Source organism: Betta splendens, chromosome 9, assembly GCF_900634795.4.
Source record: "Betta splendens chromosome 9, fBetSpl5.4, whole genome shotgun sequence".
NCBI classification, from domain to species: Eukaryota; Metazoa; Chordata; class Actinopteri; order Anabantiformes; family Osphronemidae; genus Betta; species Betta splendens.
In genome coordinates this window covers 18,950,527-18,971,092 of record NC_040889.2, presented here as the reverse complement: position 1 = coordinate 18,971,092, position 20,566 = coordinate 18,950,527, and the positions used below count along the sequence as shown (strand labels likewise).

The 20,566-nt window shown below is 49.8% G+C and overlaps 1 protein-coding gene across 2 annotated transcripts in view; it reads right to left on the bottom strand.

Moving 5' to 3' along the window:
* Nucleotides 1–647: 647 nt before the first annotated feature.
* adgrv1 (adhesion G protein-coupled receptor V1) overlaps nucleotides 648–20,566 on the bottom strand; it is a 67,439-nt gene continuing 47,520 nt past the window's right edge. For both annotated transcript variants that reach the window (XM_055511104.1, XM_029163442.3), the window contains exons 89-95: nucleotides 13,479–13,595; nucleotides 10,790–10,968; nucleotides 8,991–9,148; nucleotides 6,931–7,052; nucleotides 3,904–4,089; nucleotides 2,575–2,752; nucleotides 648–1,089 (exon numbers count right to left, since the gene is read on the bottom strand). In XM_055511104.1, the coding sequence (XP_055367079.1) occupies nucleotides 971–1,089; nucleotides 2,575–2,752; nucleotides 3,904–4,089; nucleotides 6,931–7,052; nucleotides 8,991–9,148; nucleotides 10,790–10,968; nucleotides 13,479–13,595 (1,059 nt within the window). In that variant the 3' untranslated portion in view covers nucleotides 648–970. The remainder of the gene's footprint in view (nucleotides 1,090–2,574; nucleotides 2,753–3,903; nucleotides 4,090–6,930; nucleotides 7,053–8,990; nucleotides 9,149–10,789; nucleotides 10,969–13,478; nucleotides 13,596–20,566) is intronic.

Genomic DNA, 20,566 nt, shown 5'->3' with positions numbered 1-20,566 from the left:
TTCACATCCACGTTCTACTGACGCTTGCCGTCGGCCATGAGCTGCGTTGGCTTAACACAGGAAAATGAATTGCTCGTGTCCTCGCTGCTCGTCTTAGGAGGAGGTAAACAATGAGACGGGCCCTCAGAAATGCCAGATGACAATCAAGGCGTCTCACTGCGATATTACAACCTCATTTGCTGCTGGTGAACACAAACCCCGAAGCCGCGCGTTATCTCGTTAAACGAGGTAATGGCTCCTTTTCTCATTACAGAAATGGTTTCATTTCAATCCCCGGCAAAAGGCCTCGCGATGGCAATTAAACGGTGGGTCTCGAAGTGATACAATCCTCCCACAGTAAAGTGAGCAGGCGAACAAACTCGACGTTGTTGTTTTCTGGGAGAAGCTGAGGGAAGAGTTTGGTGCTTTAAGGACATTAAGGAAAACAGCTTAAACCATTCTCCACACTCTGCAGACCTCAGCAGGCAAATTGGTCCTCACCTCACGGGTCCCGTGACGAGCCGTTCCTGAAGTTCCTGCGGTCCCTCACACAGATAGACACCATCAGTCATGTCAGGATGACCCCTGACCCCTGACAGTGGGTTACATAACCGGCAGACTGACGCCTGAACACAGCGTACGAGCAGTAAAAATGACATCAGCACATCTGAAAGTCAATTATTTATTAACACTGTTACACAAACTCCATCCTCAGCAGGAGCGCTTCGGTGGCTATCTCTCCCGCTCGCTCGCTATGAAAAATAACCTAAATGTACATCCGACAACAACTCCATGAGGAGCGCTTAAAAAATTAATTTAGTCAAACATTTCTGTATAGGATCATATATATATATAAAAGAGATGTACAGTAAAAAGCATATACAGTATCAAACTTGTATATGTTACATATGTTCTATTAAAAATGTGTTTAGTGCAAAAGCATTTTACAATATAAAAATACTGTGCTGTAATTGGAGGCGGGGGCTCGGGATCAGAGGTGTGTGTCTGCGATGGGGATTCGCCTCAGCTCGACTATCTGAGAGCTGCTCACGCTGCCCCCATCATGGCTCCCGGGGATGGACTCGTTATCGCTGACATTAAGGCCGGTCCCTGAAACACACACAACATTAAGACAGAAACATTATTACTTTGTGTCATATGAAAGGATTCCTGCAGTATAAAACAAGACAAAATAAACTTTATTTTGAAATTCCTGACATAATATATCACCCTACACAGCAGCTTTACAACTTCTACTTGTGCTTCGTCACATTTGTGCCAACGTGAGTCATTACTAAACGACTACTGATCTGCGGCCGTCTGCTGACTGTTATCAGCATGTTGTCCTGTTCCGCAGTGTATCTGATCAGTCACAGTTAATGAAGCAGGCTGGTGGGCTCCAGTGCTCCACATGCTCAGTAATGATGCTGCACCTACATGTACGGTTCTACACTGTAGATGTGAGCTGGAAAAAAGGAAACAGCTTCACGGTAACACTCTGTCTCAAGCGTTTGGTGTGTTGGCGACGGATGAGGAGACGTTTGTTTTTCTGGGACTTTCCCGTCATGTTTGCCTCCAAGTCTAGTGCTTTTGAAGGATAAGGCTTGTTTAGAGGAACAACCAAGAAACAGAAACTTAACTCAGTCCCATTAACTTACAAGGTCTTATCAGTCAGTTTGTCCACCTCCATATATCGCTTATCTCTCACAGAGGAGACGCTGATCTGACAGGGATGTACCTAAAGCTCAAACCTGCTCAGTGTTGTAACAGAGGCTGACAGTGATTCCTGAAGCAATAAATAACAGTCGGATCCAGGAACCAGCAGCAGAAAACAAAAGAAAAACAAAAAAACAGAACAGAAGAAGAGTCAATGTGTCTCCTGTGACAATATGAGATGATCTTCAAAGGTTCAGGACTCCAGTGAAGTTCTCTACTGTCTGGTAATGTCACATTACATCAGACAATGTGAGAGTACAGTGTGTGTGTGTGTGTGTGTGTGTGTGTGTGTGTGCGTGTGTGTGTGTGTGTGTGTGTGTGTGTGTGTGTGTGTGTGTGTGTGTGTGTGTGTGTGTGTGTGTGTGTGCGTGTGTGTGTGTGTGTGCGTGTGTGTGTGTGTGTGTGTGTGTGTGTGTGTGCTGATAGGGAACGAGTGGTTTCTATGGCAGCACAGAGATTTAAGGTCAGTGGAGGAATGAGTAAACGGACCCAGTGCTAATAGATGCCAGTTTGTTTTATATATACACATTAAATCCTCCTCGTCACTTCATCTCTACTTCATAGAACGTCTGGGACCTAAATGCTCACAGGATGTTTTTATTCTTTCAGACAATATTTAACTTAATATGTAACAAATTAATATTGTTTCAGTGTGTTTGATTAACCATTTACTTCAAAGTAATCTGGAAACATGGAAACTCTTACGGTTTTATGATAATAGAAGATATTCGTGCTGATATGAAGCTTAGTTCAGTTTGATGAATCAATAAGTGATTATTATGTGAGAGGTTCCTGGTATATTCAGGCCTGTCACATGCAGATGGTAGAGGACACGCAGGACAAACCGAGCCGCACACACTGTGAACAAGCGGTCCTCACCGGTTTTTAAGGCAAATATGAGATCATCGAACTCCTGCGACTCCTCGTCTGCGGTGACCAGGTTGGTGTTGACGAAGCCTCCGTCGGTGGCGTACGTTCCCATCACAGGGCTGGCCTTGAACACATCGCTGGGCTGACCGCCGGGCCGCAGCGACGCTCGCTCCCAGTCTGCGGACACCTGACACGTACGAGTCATATGAGAACATGCAGGCGTCTGTGTGGAGCCCACTGGCAGCCTCTTTTCTTCATTGTTTGTTGTTGGTCTGGTTTGCTGCTCAGGCTCTCGGGCTTTGAAACATGAATAACTGAACATAGCTACGTAACAAACAATACGTTGTCCTCATGTGTTGGGGATCCTGAGTGGACAACTCCAATTTGTAGAGATGCAGGGCAAAATCAGGTCATTCTCACACACACACACACACACACACACACACACACACACACACACACACACACACACACACACACACACACACACACACACACACACACACACACACACACACACACACACACAGGGTCAGGCCGAGGGCACGCTGAGGGGACACGCTCAGGGTCACTGTGCTGGTGCCGAGGTTAGTAGGATGTTAACTTAGACATATAGAGACCAAAGAGGAACCAAATGAATGGGTTACATCCTCTTGTGTCTGTGGATATGTGCTCCGTGCATACACACGCGCACACACGCACGCACGCAGTGTCTGTGTATTACACAAGCTTGAGCCTTGCCAGGCTGTAACCGGTACTGAGCCTCCAGTGAGCTGAATTAAGCACCACCAGGCACCTCAGATCTGTCACATCCACTTTGAGGCGAGGCAGCGAGTAGATGACTCGAACTTTTCAGAAAGCTATTGAACCCCCAAATTACGCGTCCCTGTCTGCATGTTAATGCCACTTCAATTGCCTTTTAACCAATCCACTTCACAAATCCACGATCACGTCGCCACTCCTGCAGGACTCTCTCTCTTTTTCTCGCTCTCTCTCGGCTCTGAGGGGTTTTTTTTCTCACTGGGCTGTGGCCAAATCTCAGAGAGGCAGGAGTGTGCTCTCATGAATAAAACACGATTACTGGATTCTTACGTGTGGAGAGAGATCAAGGTGGAGAGAGGGAGCTGGGGGGTTTGTTCCTCTCGCTCTCTCCGGCTCAGTCCTTATAGGGTATTCTCCAATGACAGACTGAGGTACTGCATGAGTACTGTGCGCTGCATCTGTGTGTGTTTATACAACATGTGTTTGGCCGGACAGAAAGTTAACCAGAGCATGTGCTGTGGGTGTGAAGCTTTATTGTGAGGAATCAGAGCTGTAGCTCTGTGTTCACACGCCTACCTCCTCCATGGCGCTGATCAGATTCTGAGTGGATTTGCTCATTTCGCCGCCGATAGTGGCGGGTCCCGCTCCCTGGTAGGTGGCGTCGGGGCTGTCGTGGCCGCTCATCTCCACTGTGTAGCTGGCTTTGGTCGGCCAACAGAGCTGGTTGTGCATGACGAAGTAGACTGCGAACACGTACAAACCCTGCGGGGACAAACGGGAAGATGATGGATTCATGATCGGAATCTGGCCCCTTCCTTGACCTCCGACCTCTATCACACGCGCTACAGAGAAGCGCTTCATCAGCGGGCCATGACATCACTGGCACCACTTCCTCGCCATTACCACATTCCTCTGGGTCAACATCGCCGGGTTGCGAAGCACCTCAAATCACCACTCTGTCAAATACCGCAGGGCCGTCACGTATTTCGCAACACCCATCGCCTGGCGATGACGGCGGCTGCAGCCGGAGGCGGGACGTTCCGGAGTGCAGGGCGAATTTCTTTTAAAAAATGTGTGAACGTGTGCAAACGCTGGCCCCTGCCGCCGTCCACATGCTCAGTCACGTTTGAATTAGAAGATGTGGGAATAAAAGTTATACTATGTCAGTCAGCAAAGTAGCAGTTGACTAATAACTTTTTTTGCATGTTGACAAACCCGTGCATTTATTGTAAGTCCAACAAAAATGAAGAGAACAGCCAACGAGCTCCTGCACAGTGTGGTGAAGCTATCATCATTACCCTGAGGATACTGACACTGGCAGGGGGTTATAAATGCAGGTGACGGTTACATAATGAGGACAACAACAGGAGCAGGAACTGGGAAACATGTTTATGGTCTATGTCTATGGCGCGCTGTGAAACTAAAGCATGCGTCTTGTCTTAAAATGGGTCGACAAAGGGTTAAGAGCTGCTTTCGTGACTTTTTGTTTTTGTTTCTGTGTGTGTGTTTGAAGGTAAATGACCTGCTCGACCAAAGCAGCCGGCCGTGTGTTGGTGCCCATGCCTCATCAGCAGAATGCGTGATAAACACAGAGCCTCCGCGGGCCGCGCAGCCTGAGAAACCGGCTTTGCTGCCATGGGACTGTTATGTAAGCATTCCCTGGACGCGTCTCCTGGACGGGAAGCACCGGCGTAGAGAGCGGGAAGGACGAGCGGGACGGGAGGAGCTTGTGGGGGTAGAACAAGGCAGTGAGGCTGTGAGGATTGGATTGTTGCCTCCTGATTCAGCCTGATGTGACACAGATGTGGCTTCAAGATTCATCAGCAGTTCAGTATAATGGAAAATAACCTAAGTTTTCCTTGTGCAGCCATAATTAGTTTGGCGGCAGAGACACAGAGCTGCTTCGAACCAACGCAGCGCTTCATAACGCGAGCTTTGCAGCAGCTGTAACATCTGCAACGGTTTAAATCACCTGTTGGGGTCCTAATGGAAAATTCAGGGCGGAAACAACAAAACCTTAATAGGCCTCAAAGTTTAACAACTTCCATCCTCAAGGCGATGGAGCAGTGGAAAATGATGGCAAAAGCATGGATGAAGAGCCGATGTGTAAATTGTGGAAGAAATGATGATTGTCGGTGTCCTGAGGGATGCGGCAGCCATCGTGGCTTTGGTCTGAGGCGTTATGCGTTAGCTCCACGACACTTCAACACAGACGGGCTATTAAATTTTCCTTCAGTCCGTAACACAGCCTACACACACACACACACACACACACACACACACACACACACACACACACACACACACACACACACACACACACACACACACACACACACACACACACACACACACAGCATTTCATCCGACGGGGTCCAGTTCCTTAAACTGGGTCAAGCAAGTTTGTTTACTGCCAACCGACGTCCTTGGGAATGTTTTGGCTGCGCAGCCTTCCACCGCTCTGTTTCAGGCTGGTGAACAGTTAGGCCTTCAGGGCAGAGGCGCTCGGGATCCGGGTCCGACTGAGGGTTCGGGAATCTGGCACGGTACTCGATCTGATCTCAGAACAAACAGCTCAGTGTGAACAGAATTCACATTCATTCGTGATAAATGACGTTAAAGAGCACGTTAACTGACTGCGTGGGACCCGACTAAAGACCGCACACAGGTGCTAAGTGCGACATCGGCCGTTTGCACTGACATCACCCTCTTCATTAGTCACTGTGGCAGGAGGAGACGTTTGCTTTGGAGCATCGCTGCTGTTTTTGCCACATGGATGCCACCAATCACCAGAGGAAAGCTCAGGCCTCCTCTGGCAGAGACGGTGTCACTGACAGGATGCCAGCAGACCCCACACACACCTAGAGGCCAGGCCCCGACATCGAGCGATCACTAAAGAAATATCACCAGCAAGGTCCACAGCTGCTAATAGGGGACAATTAATATTACGTCGTGTCAATTTACTATCAGACAATAAGCCAGTTGAGCTCAGCTGATAACAGTGTGTTATGTAACTCAGTCAAGGTTTATAGCCGCTGGCTGATGTGTGTCTCATTAACGTGCGCTCCAGCTCTGACAAACAAACGGGGACAAAGATCATCCGGCTGAGACAACAAACAGACAACATCAAGCGCAGAGACACAGCGAGGCTTCGGTGAAGTGCGACGCGGCGATGACCCCGGCGCCCCCGGCCCCGTCTGGGCGGGGCCAGAGCAGCGTGGCCACGCCCCCCACTCTCCTGCCAGTCTCATTAGAAACTGCCCACGTGCACGAACTGCAAACAAACTGAGCAGCCGCCCCACCCAAGAACGAAGCGGTGCTGAGTCGCCCTCAAATCCCCGGTGTTTTCGCTCGGCAGTGTGCGCAGCTCAGAGGTGAGCTTTAGAAAACAACACTGCTGGGAGGACACGCTGTGAGAAGCTGTTGGCTGTTTAAAACGGGCGAAAGTCATCAAAACACTTCTTTAAATCAACTTTAGAACAAAGAAACACCCAAAATGCAAACAAGGGGGAAAAATATTATTGATACTTGCATTTAAAGCACAATGTAGATCTCATTAAAAACAATAAGAAGGCATGCAAACAAGTGTATAAAGGAGCTCACCAAGAGGCAGTTAAAGATGACGTAGAGGATGAGCAGCCACATGTACCTGTAGCCCATATGGAGCCCTGCCCACAGCCACACCAGGGAGACGAGGACGAACAGGTAGAGGACCAGCGGCACCTCTGGAGAACAGAGAGAACACCATTAAAGGCCACGCTGGAGCCGGTGGACCTGCTGGATGAGAGCATCTATATATAACTATATATAAAAACAATACTGCCCACCGGATCATCTCATGTGCAACAACCAGCTTGTGCAGTAATACCAGGTCGGTTTCACTAAATATGTTGTCTGACTAAAACACTTCCTCCCGTTTCCCCCCTCAGGCCTCCATCTATGGAGCATCGGTGGAGCCACTGATGCGTCACAACGGGTGATGTGAGTTACTCAAGCGCTGTTTTGTTTCGCCTGAACTTCGTGGTCGCGTGTACGTTGGAACATTCTGTACCTTCTGTTTGTGGACGGTGTTTCTAGGGAAGAAGATGAATCCACCAAAAAGTGCAGACGAGTATCTTTCACCGCACTAAAACGCCTCCGGTCTGACTCGAGGAGGACGTATTTGTTTACACTACATTTATCGCGTGCCCCTGAACTGGGCCAGTCATCGCATCGCAGCTGAGGAGAGCGACTGTGTTTCCCGAAGTGGCCCCGAGGATGATGCACCCTGATGCAGTGGAGAAAAGAAACCCTTCCCCGTCCTGTCATCAGAACGGCTAACTAGATGACAGACAGGCTGAGCGGTGCCATTCAGGAGCGGATTGAGTCGACCGTCTGAGTGAATCATCACACCGGTGACAGTGAAAGGCAGCTTCCAAACATCAGGCCTGATGCCGGAATGAGAGGAAGTCATGCATCAGGCCTCAAACCTGTCCCAGGAGCAGTGGGGCTCACGGGCCGGACTAAATATGGGCCGGGTTTGTTTTCTGGTCATGGAGGACGTGAGGACGCTGCTTATATTCAGATTGATTCCCCTGAATCAGTCCACTTGTTGCTATGTGGGTCAGACTGTGCAGTTCACTTCACAAGTAGGCTGGAAACACAGGGCACAAGGCCCAGGTCTGGGCAAACATCCCTCACCGAGGTGCCACTTCCAGAACCCGGTCAGCTCCTAATCTCACTGCAGCCTCCCCCTAGAACTCACTCTGCTTTATTGACCACTGCCACCAACACGCTCACACTCCCTGGACCCGTTCAATTTATTCCTGCCGTCTCCAATTCGTCTTTGGCTCTTAAATCTGTGCCAACGTTTTCTCTCTCTGCATCTCACACCTCTGTCTCCATCTCCTCCCTTCCCGTGTTTCATTTTTCCAACCACGTAAGCACATTCCACTTTGTGGTCCGAGCAGAGCAGATGCGAGAACCAAGTGGAAACTGAGTGCAAGAAAGAAGGTTTTAGAGGTGGCTGCACGCGTGCGATCCTGCGTGAATACATGATGGACCCCAGAGAGGGAGGCCTCTAGATAATTAGCCTAAATGAAATGAAATAAAACACCCTAAAACCCAAAAGTGACGATTGAACGCAACGCAGTTGCTCAGAGACGGCTCCTGGTGTGAGAGAACAAACTGAGGGAAGGACGTGGGCTCAACAAAAACAGCCGAGCAGAAACTGAAGACGGCGCTGACATTACTGTCACACGGAGGTCAGCAGCTGTCATAACAACAGGCTGCAGGAAGCGCGGGGCGAGTGCAGCGATGCGCAGCTCCAGCGTGACGTGGGAGGACGCACAGGGCAACACTCACTGCAAGCCAGCGTGGACGTGTCGCTTTCTCTGCGCAATCTTAATCAGGAAACAAACAAGCCATTGATTTCACAACAGATTCAAATGTTGTGTCTGGATCAAATCCATTTCCATGTTCCTGAAAATGCAGAGGGTGGACTTTGAGCTTCAAGAATAGAACCTCTCTGCTAAAAACTACTTCCGGTTGTAACTACTTTACTTACAGGTTGTTTGGTTTCTATTTTGCAGGGAAATGATGCCTTTCATTACGAGCGATCAAGGTGCAGCAGAACAATAAAACCTATTCGACTGCTCTCTCACTTTGGTTCCATTCTCCGGTACCTGTGCTGTTGGTGCGTCCGCGGTAGACGTCGTCGTAGGCCTTCCACTGCTGCGTGACCTGGTAGGCGTGGACGAAGACGACCAGCACCGCCACCAGGCAGACGAGAGGCACCAGCACCGCGGTGGACAGCGCCGCGTAGATGTTTGGGATGAAGCACCTGCAGGAGGGATGGACGGACGCACGGTGACTGGGTGTAGAGGAGCTCCTCAGCAGCAACGCTGTGCATTTTGACTCCACTGGACTCATCCTGCAGCTACAGTGATGTAGCTCATATTCTGAAAGGCATTTGATTTCATGTCTAAAACAATACGAGGTGGAGGGTGGCTGTTCATGGGAAACGGGCGTTCTTCATTGAGGCTGGCTGTTTTTGTGTTGCGCTGGCTTTCCTCCGTTTGTGTGAGAGAACTCTCCCGAGTTCTTTCTCAGCTTCTGTTGAGCCAGACGTGTTTTGCCTTTATTAGAGCGGGCTCGCTGAAATATTTTGCTCTGGGAAAATCAACATCCCCGCACGCCAAACAAACATCAAAATGCTCATGCGACTCCGTCCCCCTTTCACAAAACAAGCGCCGGCCCCTGTCTGGTCGGGGTACGAAACGCACGCCGGACGCTCATAGTCATAATATGAGTGAGGTATGCCAAACAGAACACGGCGCCGCCACGTCCCAGCCGGAATATGGGTGTGTGAACGCGCCGCAATATGGATATTTGTAGTGCCGTGGCCTTGTAAAAGGATGAGATCCTACTGTAGTGGAAGTCTTTAAAAAGCGAAATTCCCAGGATTCTTAGAGAGGATGAAGAAAACATTACCCAGGGGTCTGTTTAAGTGACTTCATGGTCAGTGGGACCAATGGGAGAGAGGCTTTAAAGTAAACGCCAAGTATGGGAGATTTCCAAAGCATGGACTCTGGGACTCGCTGCTTTATGCGTTTCACAGTGATTTCACATCGTCGCATGACAATCAGGTGGGTAGTTTTCCACAGGTAGGAAAAAAACCCAGCCTGCTCCTGTTTTTAATTAAAGGCAGCTCTGCTAAATTTAAAGATGAACAACGTTCGCACCAGCGCACGTTTAATTAGCTCCAACCCACACGCCAGCAACACAACGTGGGGCTCAGCCACACAAAGGCGCAGCTGACACCCACCTGGGTGAGTACAGACTAAGGCCAGCATCACAAACACAGAGGTCCGACGCACAAACGCACCATTTGGGACGATGACACTCATAAAACTCAGAGAACAAAGAGCTGCTTAGAACCTCACTGAGGAAGACGTGCTCCTGAATGTTCCGCTGATGCAGTGGAACCCACAGAAAGCAGCTCACGCACTAGATCCCATTTCAAGATTTAATGGCTTAAACGCGTGTTAATACAAGAGACACACAGGCTCATACAGCGGAAGGGTCATTTAGGGTTTCTGCCTTCCTCTCAGAGTGAAAGCCTCCACCTCCAAGGTAAAGACTGAGGTTTCTAGGCGGGCGCGCGCAAACACTGAGCCTCATTCATGTATTCATTCGTCTGATTGGGCCAGCCGTCTCCTCACATGATGTCACTGGCTCAGGTGTTTGCTATTCGCTCCGCTCCAGAAGTGGAATTTACCTACGCCCAAAACAGAAACTGAAGTAACCATTAGTCAGAGCAGTTTAAAAAAAGCACGCTCTGTGAAAACAGATAACGTAGACACAGTGTGTGTGTGTGTGTGTGTGTGTGTGTGTGTGTGTGTGTGTGTGTGTGTGTGTGTGTGTGTGTGTGTGTGTGTGTGTGTGTGTGTGTGTGTGTGTGTGTGTGTGTCCGTCCACTCACACGTCTCCCTGCACCAGGCCGTACACACTGCTCATGGGCCACCCGAAGCCGCCGAGCAGCACCACCACCAGGACGACGACCACCAGGGCAGGAAGTCCCCAGCCCAGCAGGAAGTAGAGCAGGTACCGGCGCTCCGTGTGCTCGTCGTTCATCACCAGCACCTGCCAGAAGTTCACCGCCTGGGGGAGAGTTGGGGAAATCATGTTGTACACGGGAGAAACAGAAACCGCACATGTTTATCACACCCGTAACACTGTGTGTGCGTGTGTCTGCTGTGTAATCTAGCCGGCTTTGAGCCATCTGATGGACTAAGCCCCCTATTGTTACATAACTGGCTTTTCTGAACACCTGTTGGTTGCGTCACAGACAAAACATCTTATCCCCGCGTGAAGACCTCAGCAGATAATAACACGTCCAGCCAGCGAAACTGGCCCGGGTCAAAGATTAATGCTGACGTTTTGATACCGGGCTCAAAGACACCGAGCTCTCTGCCCCTCACCCAGCTAACCAGTGGCTGGTCTGCGTGTGTGTGAAAAGCGGAGGTTTACTGACGCCGACCTGCCTCTCAGAATCATCATGACCACACAAGGAGGCACACACTGTACCACAACATAACAGTACACTGCTGCAAACAATAGTGGGATGTCAGGAACATTCAATGGCTGCCTTTCCTGATGACACACACACACACACACACACACACACACACACACACACACACACACACACACACACACACACACACACACACACACACACACACACACACACACACACACACACACACACACACTCTGCTGACAACACAATCTAGGAATAATGCAATGCGTTGCCAGAAGAAGTGTGTGGGATAGAGCTTAAACTGCTTGGTGACCAGCCGGCTTAAGGACTGATGGTAGTTGACCAAAATTAGAAATAAAAACACCAACAACACTGAAGGCTAGTCATTATTTTGATCAGCGCCCGTGTGATCTACACGGCAGGTTGTTGGAGCACTCAGCTCACGGCCTCCACTTATTCCTCCAACAGCAAATATATCTGTAAATAAATAACTTGGCATGTATTACTGTATAATAAACACTACGTTCTCTATGAATCTTATACAGCTGTTGTTTGCTGGAGCAACCGGTCGATCAACTCTGGCTGAAAGAGGCTGCACAGCGTAGTTACGCAACATCATTAGAGTATGCAGCTTTTTAGTAAGCTGAGGTCACCTCTGCAGTCAGCAAAACGCTGCTCCAGATAACATAATTATTGGCTATTTCCTGGCATTACTGCAGCACATCTTCCCCTCGCAAACGACTGGATGTGCCCGACCTCGCACACAGACACACACACACAGCGCACTTATTGATTTCATTCTTCTTCATCATGGTATAAGATGTGTTGCTGGCGCCCACTCAGCTCAGAGCAGCTACTTGATAAGGGGGGAAATCGGCAGGGGGGGGTCCCGGAGGTTGACTCTGAACCATCAGCTGGGACCGAGGGGTTCTAGGTCGCTGCGTGAAAACACATGATTATGCAGCAGCAGCAGCACAAACCCTATATGAGCAAATTCTAACACTCCAAAAGCCACGTGAAACCCTGAGGCCTTTGACTTTATCCCTTAAGACATCGCAGAGGTCATCTGGTAAACAGTGTGATATGCACCAAAACAATGCGTTCAGCACGTACAACTCCGCTTGCTCTCAGGATAACCCTAGTGTGGTCAGACTCCATTAGCCTATTCAAAGAGCTAAGCTTATTATACTCCACCAATTATAAAGTATGTGCCAGGAGAGATCACGTCCACTACATAAATAGTGATTATGGTCAGTTGCAAACGCCACACGATGTAAAAGAGCGAGGGGTGATGGAAGCAAAACAGTCACAGGAGGACAACGTGAGGACAAAGGGGGCGGTCAGGTCTCACTGGGACCCAGGTCTGGAACAAAACAGTGACGGAACATGTGGTGGGACTCACGTTAACCTCAGCCTGAACGACTTGTTCTTGTTATCTGATCACGACCATAACAGGCCACACTCAGATAAAGGGTGTGACCCCAGGGTAGCCTGCCTTCACTTCAGAGGGCCGAGGAGACGCCGCGCCCTCTGTTCAACACATTCTTGGGACCTTCCAGCGGGTCACACGTCATCGCTGGTCTCCCCGAAGGATTAAACTAGCAGCTAAATTACACGTTCTTAGGCAGAAGTCTGGTGTGTGCCTCGCTTGGTCGCTTAGAGTTTGGTTCTGTGGCCGCCGGGGTGAATCTAATCCTAACGCCTTCCAGTTGGGACTTGGCTTTAAAGGCCTTATTCTTGGCAGTGGCAGCAGAAGGGAAAGAACAACATGAAATAGATGAGGTCGAGAAGGAGCATTAGAGTCGACTGGGGTGAGGTGTCGCTAAGCGGTACCAGTCTGGGGTCAAAGGTCACGTCAGGCTGCATTCTGGTACAATCAAATGAACGAAATGAAGTTTTACGACTAGTTGCGTAAACAGATGAGGCTTGGGAAGGAACAAGCACTAGAATTAGCAGGAGCAGTAAAGCAGATTTAATTTAGAGGTCCCTTACACATACTTACTGCTTTTTTAATTATTTTGAAGCCCAATCCCTTTTAAAGACGCATTTTTGTAAGTAACCAGTGATTTTTAGCTGCAGGGTAAATTTAAGTGTGTGCATTGTTGTTATCCTGTTCCTTGGCTTTTACCTGTATGAGCATCCAAAAGAACTGACTCAGGTGAAAATAGTGAGAGAAGAGCGCTAGAGTAGCGCAGCTGTCGTCTGAAAGCAGTCGGCCACGGAACACTGACACCAGGAAGCAGATCTAGAGGGAAAAAGAGACACATGTAAAACCAGCTACGCTTGTAGGGTCCCACCAAAGGGTCCCACAAGTGACCACAGGGCCCCACTTTGGTAGAAAAAAAGGTTTTTGGGCTCAACTCTGATGTAACCGCACACACACACACACACACACACACACACACACACACACGCACACACACAGGTGCGGTAAAGTTTGCAGCGTCAGCAGGTCATATTGCAGATAAGGCCGGTTACTGTGCGGCTTGTTTTACACTCGTACATTTTAAAGAAGACAGCAGGGTTCAGAGAGCCCCCACACCCTATACTGCAGACCTGTTACATCACCATGCAGCAAGATACTGTAATGCAGGCGGGACAAAAGCTCGGCTCAGCAGCAACAGAGGAGACGCTGGCAAACATGTTCCTGGACGCAGTCCTGTATCATCCTACCCGTGCAAAGGCCCGTAGGAATGTGTGGGCGCTGCGCTTCTTGAAATAACAGTATAAAAAGGGGAACTGCAGAATCACTGAAGAAACAGCTTATGGTGTGTGTGTGTGTGTGTGTTTTTAGGACCAGCACTAGAAAACCACGCACGAGGGCAAACGCTGTTGCTTCACCGTCCGTCAGTGAGCTGCATTAACCTCTGGCACCGGCTGACAGAGTGTGATGCCAAATCATCATAAAATAACCTGCAGCCTCTCGGCCCACTGCCAGCGTCGTGGAGCGGCTGGAGTTGGATGAGTTTGGATGATCGGTTGCAGCACATTATGTGCATTGAGTTATGTGTGTGGTGTTTACAGGGGAGAAGCCAACTCCTCATACTTAGTAATTGCACCGATTTCTTCAGTTGATCTTATTACAGTATATTTTCATTTTGAGCTAATCTGCTGATAGTTTGCTGCTCAGGGGCGTTTCCATAGTAACGGGACAAACAGACACGCTGAGCTGCGTTTTTAAAGGCAGGTGAGGTCGGACCAGCGATGGTATTAGGTGACATGCTCAGTGGATGACATCACGCCTCCATGAGTGGGCTGATGAACACAGTCCTGTGTTTTCTCCTGCCTCTCTGTAACTTAGATTTTCTCATGCACTATCTTCTTACAGCCCTTGCTGTATTACTTTCGCAGTGTGGGGAAAACCTCGGGGCCTTTAATCGCGAATCGGTTTCCCATCCTTGCTCCGGGCACCGCGGGGTGCGAGTGGGAGGAATGGTACAGGAAGGAAATGTGGCTGTGCGGGGAGTGGAGGCTGTTCAGGTAGCTTATGGGAACATCGTACAATGGCGCTGCGCGTTTTTGGCAGCGTGCTCGCCTCATTTGGCCAAGGGCACAGCGTGACACACTATCTAGCCTCTATAAAACAAAACACGGGTGGGGGGGTTCTGTGGTTGTGTGCGAGGCCATGCAAATGATTTGCATTGGGCAACATCCTCTGTGGGTGTGTTAATAGCTACTAGCCGGTGCCGCCACTCACTCAGGCTTGGCTCGTCCCCTTTAATGAGCATGCGGTTTGTTTTCATCTATATTTGTCTTTTTTTCCAACAGTACTGTCCAAACCCGTCTAAGTCTTCACACGACGAGCAACACACCCACGCAGGTTTGCTAAAGCCTTTCGTGACAGACCTAAGAGCCACGGGGGTAAATATTAAACCGCTGAAACTGTTGACTGGTGACACAACATGTGGAGGTGTGCTGGTAAGAAAAACAAAAAGTCTGAATAGACTGTTGGGCCAGACATGACTGTGTCACATGACCAGACAACAACCAGTTGAACAGGTTAAATGACCTCTATTGCTCTGCCGTACACAACCAGACTGAACCGGAGCGCTTTGTGAACTGGGAGCAGTTTTATGCAAAACATCCAGGGCGCCTGAAGCCGTAGGTCACGGGTTCACGGGCTTTGTTTGTGCACCTTGTGCCGTAGGTGCAGCCACGCAAAGTTGAAGACCTCGTGGGTGAGGTTAGAATGGAACTGAGACAATGGCAGAACTATCATTCGACACAGGTGTGAAACGTTACTGTGAGCTTCCCTTGTTACCAGACCTTCTGTTTATGACCCACATTTTAGGAGATGCAACAGGAACCTGATAGTGAAACCACACCTATGGATACTATCTCTGCTCTGAAACCAGAGCGTGAAACAGAGTATGACAGCGTCGGGCAACTGATCACTGGTGGAGCCAATTACACTGACAAACAGAGGGTGGCCACCATCATCACAGGGGGAAAAGGAGCCTGTCAGTGGCGTCAGTGATTGCGGGTAATAACAGGCCTGACATTTTAGTTATGACACAACTAGGTGACTGCCTTGTTATGTGACCTTCACTGAGGTGTGTCCAAGATACTGAGCCGAAGTCAACGGGCCCTTTATCGCTCGATGGGGACTGTGATGGACGTGTTCTTAGCAGAGGCCTCTGTTACCTGTGGCTTCTGCTTGTGCAGCGCTGTCGCCTCCGCAGGCATCCTTCTCGTATGGAGCCCATAGCTGGGGATGAGCAGCAGTTTCTAACGCTTTGTCACCGCGTCAGACGCCAGGAGTCGACCTGTCTAGGCCCCGAGGCTACAGGCTTATCAAGGCAAAGCGGGGGTGGCTGTGCAGAAGTGCAACAACACGGTGGTAGGTGTCGAGTGTGTGCTTCCATTCTGGTACAACTGGATCCAGCATGACTCGCACCAGTAACAATGATTACATATCAAGACACTGTCCCAGCTCTTGCTACTCATGACCTCAGGTTTACGGTGCCTCTCCTTGACCAAAGGGCCCATCAGAGACCTGCTCTGTGTTTATTTGACCATGAAGCAGTCGGGTGCGATGCTGTTGCATCTGATCTACTGCCGCCGTGGAGATGCTATCAATTAGCTTTACAAGACAAGATTAAGGCTGGCTTGGATGCGATGAGCGGATCTGAAAGCAACAAAACGCTCTTATCAAGCTTATTCGCGCGGCGGTGAATCGTCCAGGGGCCGACGGCGGCCTCGTCACGAGAACAAAACGTAAAGAGGCCGCGCAACAAAGCGAATTCCATCACGCGTCTATGCCGAGGAACCGACAAAGGCTGCGCAGGGGAAACGCAGCACGCGGCTGCAGCTTCTGGTGGCGGCAGCTCCCATCCTCCCCACCAGGCCTGCTGCTGCTGATCGATAGCCCCGCGTGTTCACACTAAGGGAGCTGAGTGCACCAGAGTAGCACAGCGTGGCTAAAAATAGCCTCCCGCGGATGCATTACATCACTGAGGGAATGGGATCTCAGCTGTCTGACTCTCCGGCCCTGCCCCTACTCCAGCCTCCCTCATCCCATCTTTGTCTTCTGCCCCTTTACTCCCCGTCTCATCCTCCGCTCCACCCTTCATCTCAACCCCCGCACGCCCCCCCCTCCCCCTTCTCCTATTCGCTTCCCTTCTCCTTCACCCCCCCCCCTTTAACAGCTACCGGTCTGATCTAGCTGGTTCCAGTCTCAGCCTGCCTTTGTTCATAGGGAAATAAAGCCAAAGAAAGGCAGAAGGAAAGATGAGAGATTATCATTCCACCCTCAGTCGCTCCATCGTGTTCTTCGCAAAACCATATTTTTCTATTAAGTAACTCCGGTCCTCTCATTAGTGCTAATCTCATCGCCTCACCTCATATGCAGCTGAAAAATCTGTGCTGCGTGTCGTCTCCAGCATCCCAGTTCATACTGTGTTGTTTATGTGGCAGATGTAGGGCACATAGGGATTTCTATAGGTGGTTCGGTACATGGAGAAGGAAGGGGTGAGAATGCTAATTTAACATTGGCTTTCCAGGCGTGAGGCTGTTAAATAAAACAAGCGATAACACCATGCAACGCTTCAGCGACGTGAGGGTAATTGTCACTTTTGCCTTTAAATTTGCCTGACTGGCTTAGCATCTCAGGCCTCGCAGGGCACTTTACCAGCCCGCCCTGTGATATATTAGGAGGTTTCAAAAAAGCCCAGCCAGCTGTTTGAGGACGAAGCGTGGAAGTAAAGTTCACAGGTGTTTCGACTTGAACCGTGGGATGAGGTTTTGTTGCTGAGCCAGCTGTTGGCAAATAAACACCCGCCGCCCGCTTTGGCGTGTTTCACGTCCAAACAACCGTACGGCTGCACCTACATTTGCCCACATAAGCAGAAAAATATCTAAATCTCAGGAAAATGTGGTCCAGTACTAGTTCTTATTCAGCTGTTAACCTGTGGTTTTGCTACGGCAGATCCTCCATGCAGACAGTTTCTGCAGGCCTTCACTCTTTTCATGCATTCACACAGTCAAAACGTGTCCAACGCTGGAAACATGCATCTGTTTTTTCCATCACTACAGAAAACCAGACAGAAAACTCTTTGGGCTTAAACATGTGCATCTGGGTTCATTAGCTATGGATCCACACAGCTGTAGAAACACTGCAACCAGCTGCTGAAGGTCAACTCCCAACACACACACACACACACACACACGCACGCACGCACGCACGCACGCACGCACGCACGCACGCACGCACGCACGCACGCACGCACGCACGCACGCACGCACGCACGCACACACACACACACACACACACACACACACACACACACACACACACACACACTCAATGGGCCTACTTTGGTTTACCACAAATCTCAGCATGGCCGCGTGCTCCATACATGCTGCTTTCAGGTCCTTTTGGTCTCTCACACAGGCTGCGAACGTTTACCCACTGGCACATTTTTCCAACGGACTTGTTGCATCGCTACCAGATAAGCGGCGCCTCGCGCTCCATTCAAATCCTCAGCCGAATGAGCGCAGGTGTAATCACATTGATCGGAAGGGCTGCAGACAGCTACACTGACCCACTAGCACAGCCTGTCCAACGGGCTATCGATCCAGGTGAGATCCCCTCCGTGCACTGTCTGCAAGCAGCCCGTCAATGGGAGGATTCAGAGCAGGCAAGTGGACGTAAATATTGGATTTTCCATTGGCCTGCATTGCTTGGTATAACATTTAGCAACTTTGTACCAAAGCCACTTAGACTAAGTGGCCCAGAATGACTTTTTGATTGGCTTTTCAGATTCCGTTTACCGACTGATTTGTAGTGTCGATGTCTCTACAGGAGAATTCATTCAGAGACGGAGGGTTTGGCTCGAAGCACCTTCTCCTGCAAAACAGTACAAGCCTTTCTTGGTGCGCTCCCCGAGCTCTGCTCATGAAAACACCCAGAGCTCAGGGGAGTCATTGACGAGGCTCTTCATTCAGCCGCTGCCGTTGAACTTGACTGCGGCTGTGGAGCTACAGTGACCCCTGCAGGCCGGAGCGGCGCAGGCGGCGCAGGGAGGGGCCGCGTGAGCCGCACAGTGTTTGTCTGCGCCTGCTTCACCGGCGCTTCTGCCGCTATCATCATGCTAAAGTAAAAAGACAGATACTGGAGCAAGAAAAGCTAAAAACAAACTGACAAAGTGGGGCGGTTATCGTTCTCTGATAACAACAAAAGACCTTATTATAGAGGGAGATTTATCTGATTATCCTCCGCTTCCTTCCTCCATTCAGCATTTCCTGATGCTTCGGAGAAGTAATGACCGTGGTTCTATTCCAGGCCACTGCGTTGCCAACCACAGTGCCAGTGGACCCGCGCCTCTCTGCTGTTGTCCTGTAGCTTTCTTAAACATTTCCACTGGACGTCAATCCTTGGACCCGAATGCGTTACATGTGATGGGAAAACAACCTGATGACCCGAACTGAGGAGAAAACCAGAGCAAACATGGAGGTGGAACAGCAACACCCGTTGCCCCCAGCGGCTGCAGGTTAAAGCGTGCTTTTGCCTCAGCACACATCCAAAGTTCACGGCGCTTTACACACAGAGGTCTGCCAAGGCAAGCTGTCAAGCTCCAAAAATAGAGCAGCACGCCGGGGACTTTGACAACTGTGGGCTCCCAATTTGTTTGTCATTCACAGTGTCCGCAACCTGTGCGATAAAGTTCCCGCACGACAAACCGAGCGGCTTCGCAGAATCAGGTGAAAGGTGCGCGTCTAAGCAGCTACAGTACTGAGAACCTCCTCAGTGGATGCCATCGGGCCAGTACATTTACCACACCTGTGTCCTAAATACTTCATTTAAGTGGCTGTAAAAAGCACGACTCATGAGCCACACAGACTTCAGGTAAATCTGTATTTATGAACACTGACTCCCAGGGTCGGCTTTGCTCAGCTCGCGGCTCCCGCGGTCAAAACGGAAGCCGACCACGGAGCGCCGGCGAAGGAGAACGTGGCCTCCCGCTGCAGTGTACCGCGCTTTTCTCCGGAAATAGAGGAAAGTTCATGGAAGCGTTTCTACGGCCGCCAGCTGTCAAGACAAACACGCTTTTGGCAAAAACGAGAGTGTAACTTCCAGAGTCCACAAAGGGCAGAGTCTGCTGCAGCCCAGCAGATGGTTGGACAACCGCTAACGCCGCTAAAACAAAGGCTGGAGCTTTCTATTCCTTGCACGCTGACTTTAGGAATCATACTTAAAGTGCTGTCAATTAGTAACTGAACCCCACAGGCAGGTTGTTCTGTTGGTCAATACTTCACAAGCGCTAACAGATGTTTGCATGCTTCCAGGAACCGTGTGACTATTGTCCAGGCACAGTGCACGACAAATAGGTGTAGGAAGCAGTGATGGGGAGCAGACGTGCTCATGTATGTTTTGAACAAAGACGTTTAAAGTGTAACATTGCATCCTGTAGACGACATGATCTGTAGACGAGCTGTACGTGACAACCAGAAAGTCAGTACAAAGAACATGACATCAGTCAGTGAATCCAGATTGGAGAGTTGTGGCTGCACAAACACAAGCACTGCGTCTATCTGGAGCCTGAGGAAATGATGGTGAAGGAGCGAGTGCAGGTGTAAAATGTGTTTATTTATGTTCCAGGAAGTACATGAGACCAGCTCATGTTTAAGGCCTCAGGGACTGACGCAGTGTGTTCACATGAGAAGCACTCAACGTCAACACAACTGTGTTTATCAGACAACTCCATAAGGTACCAT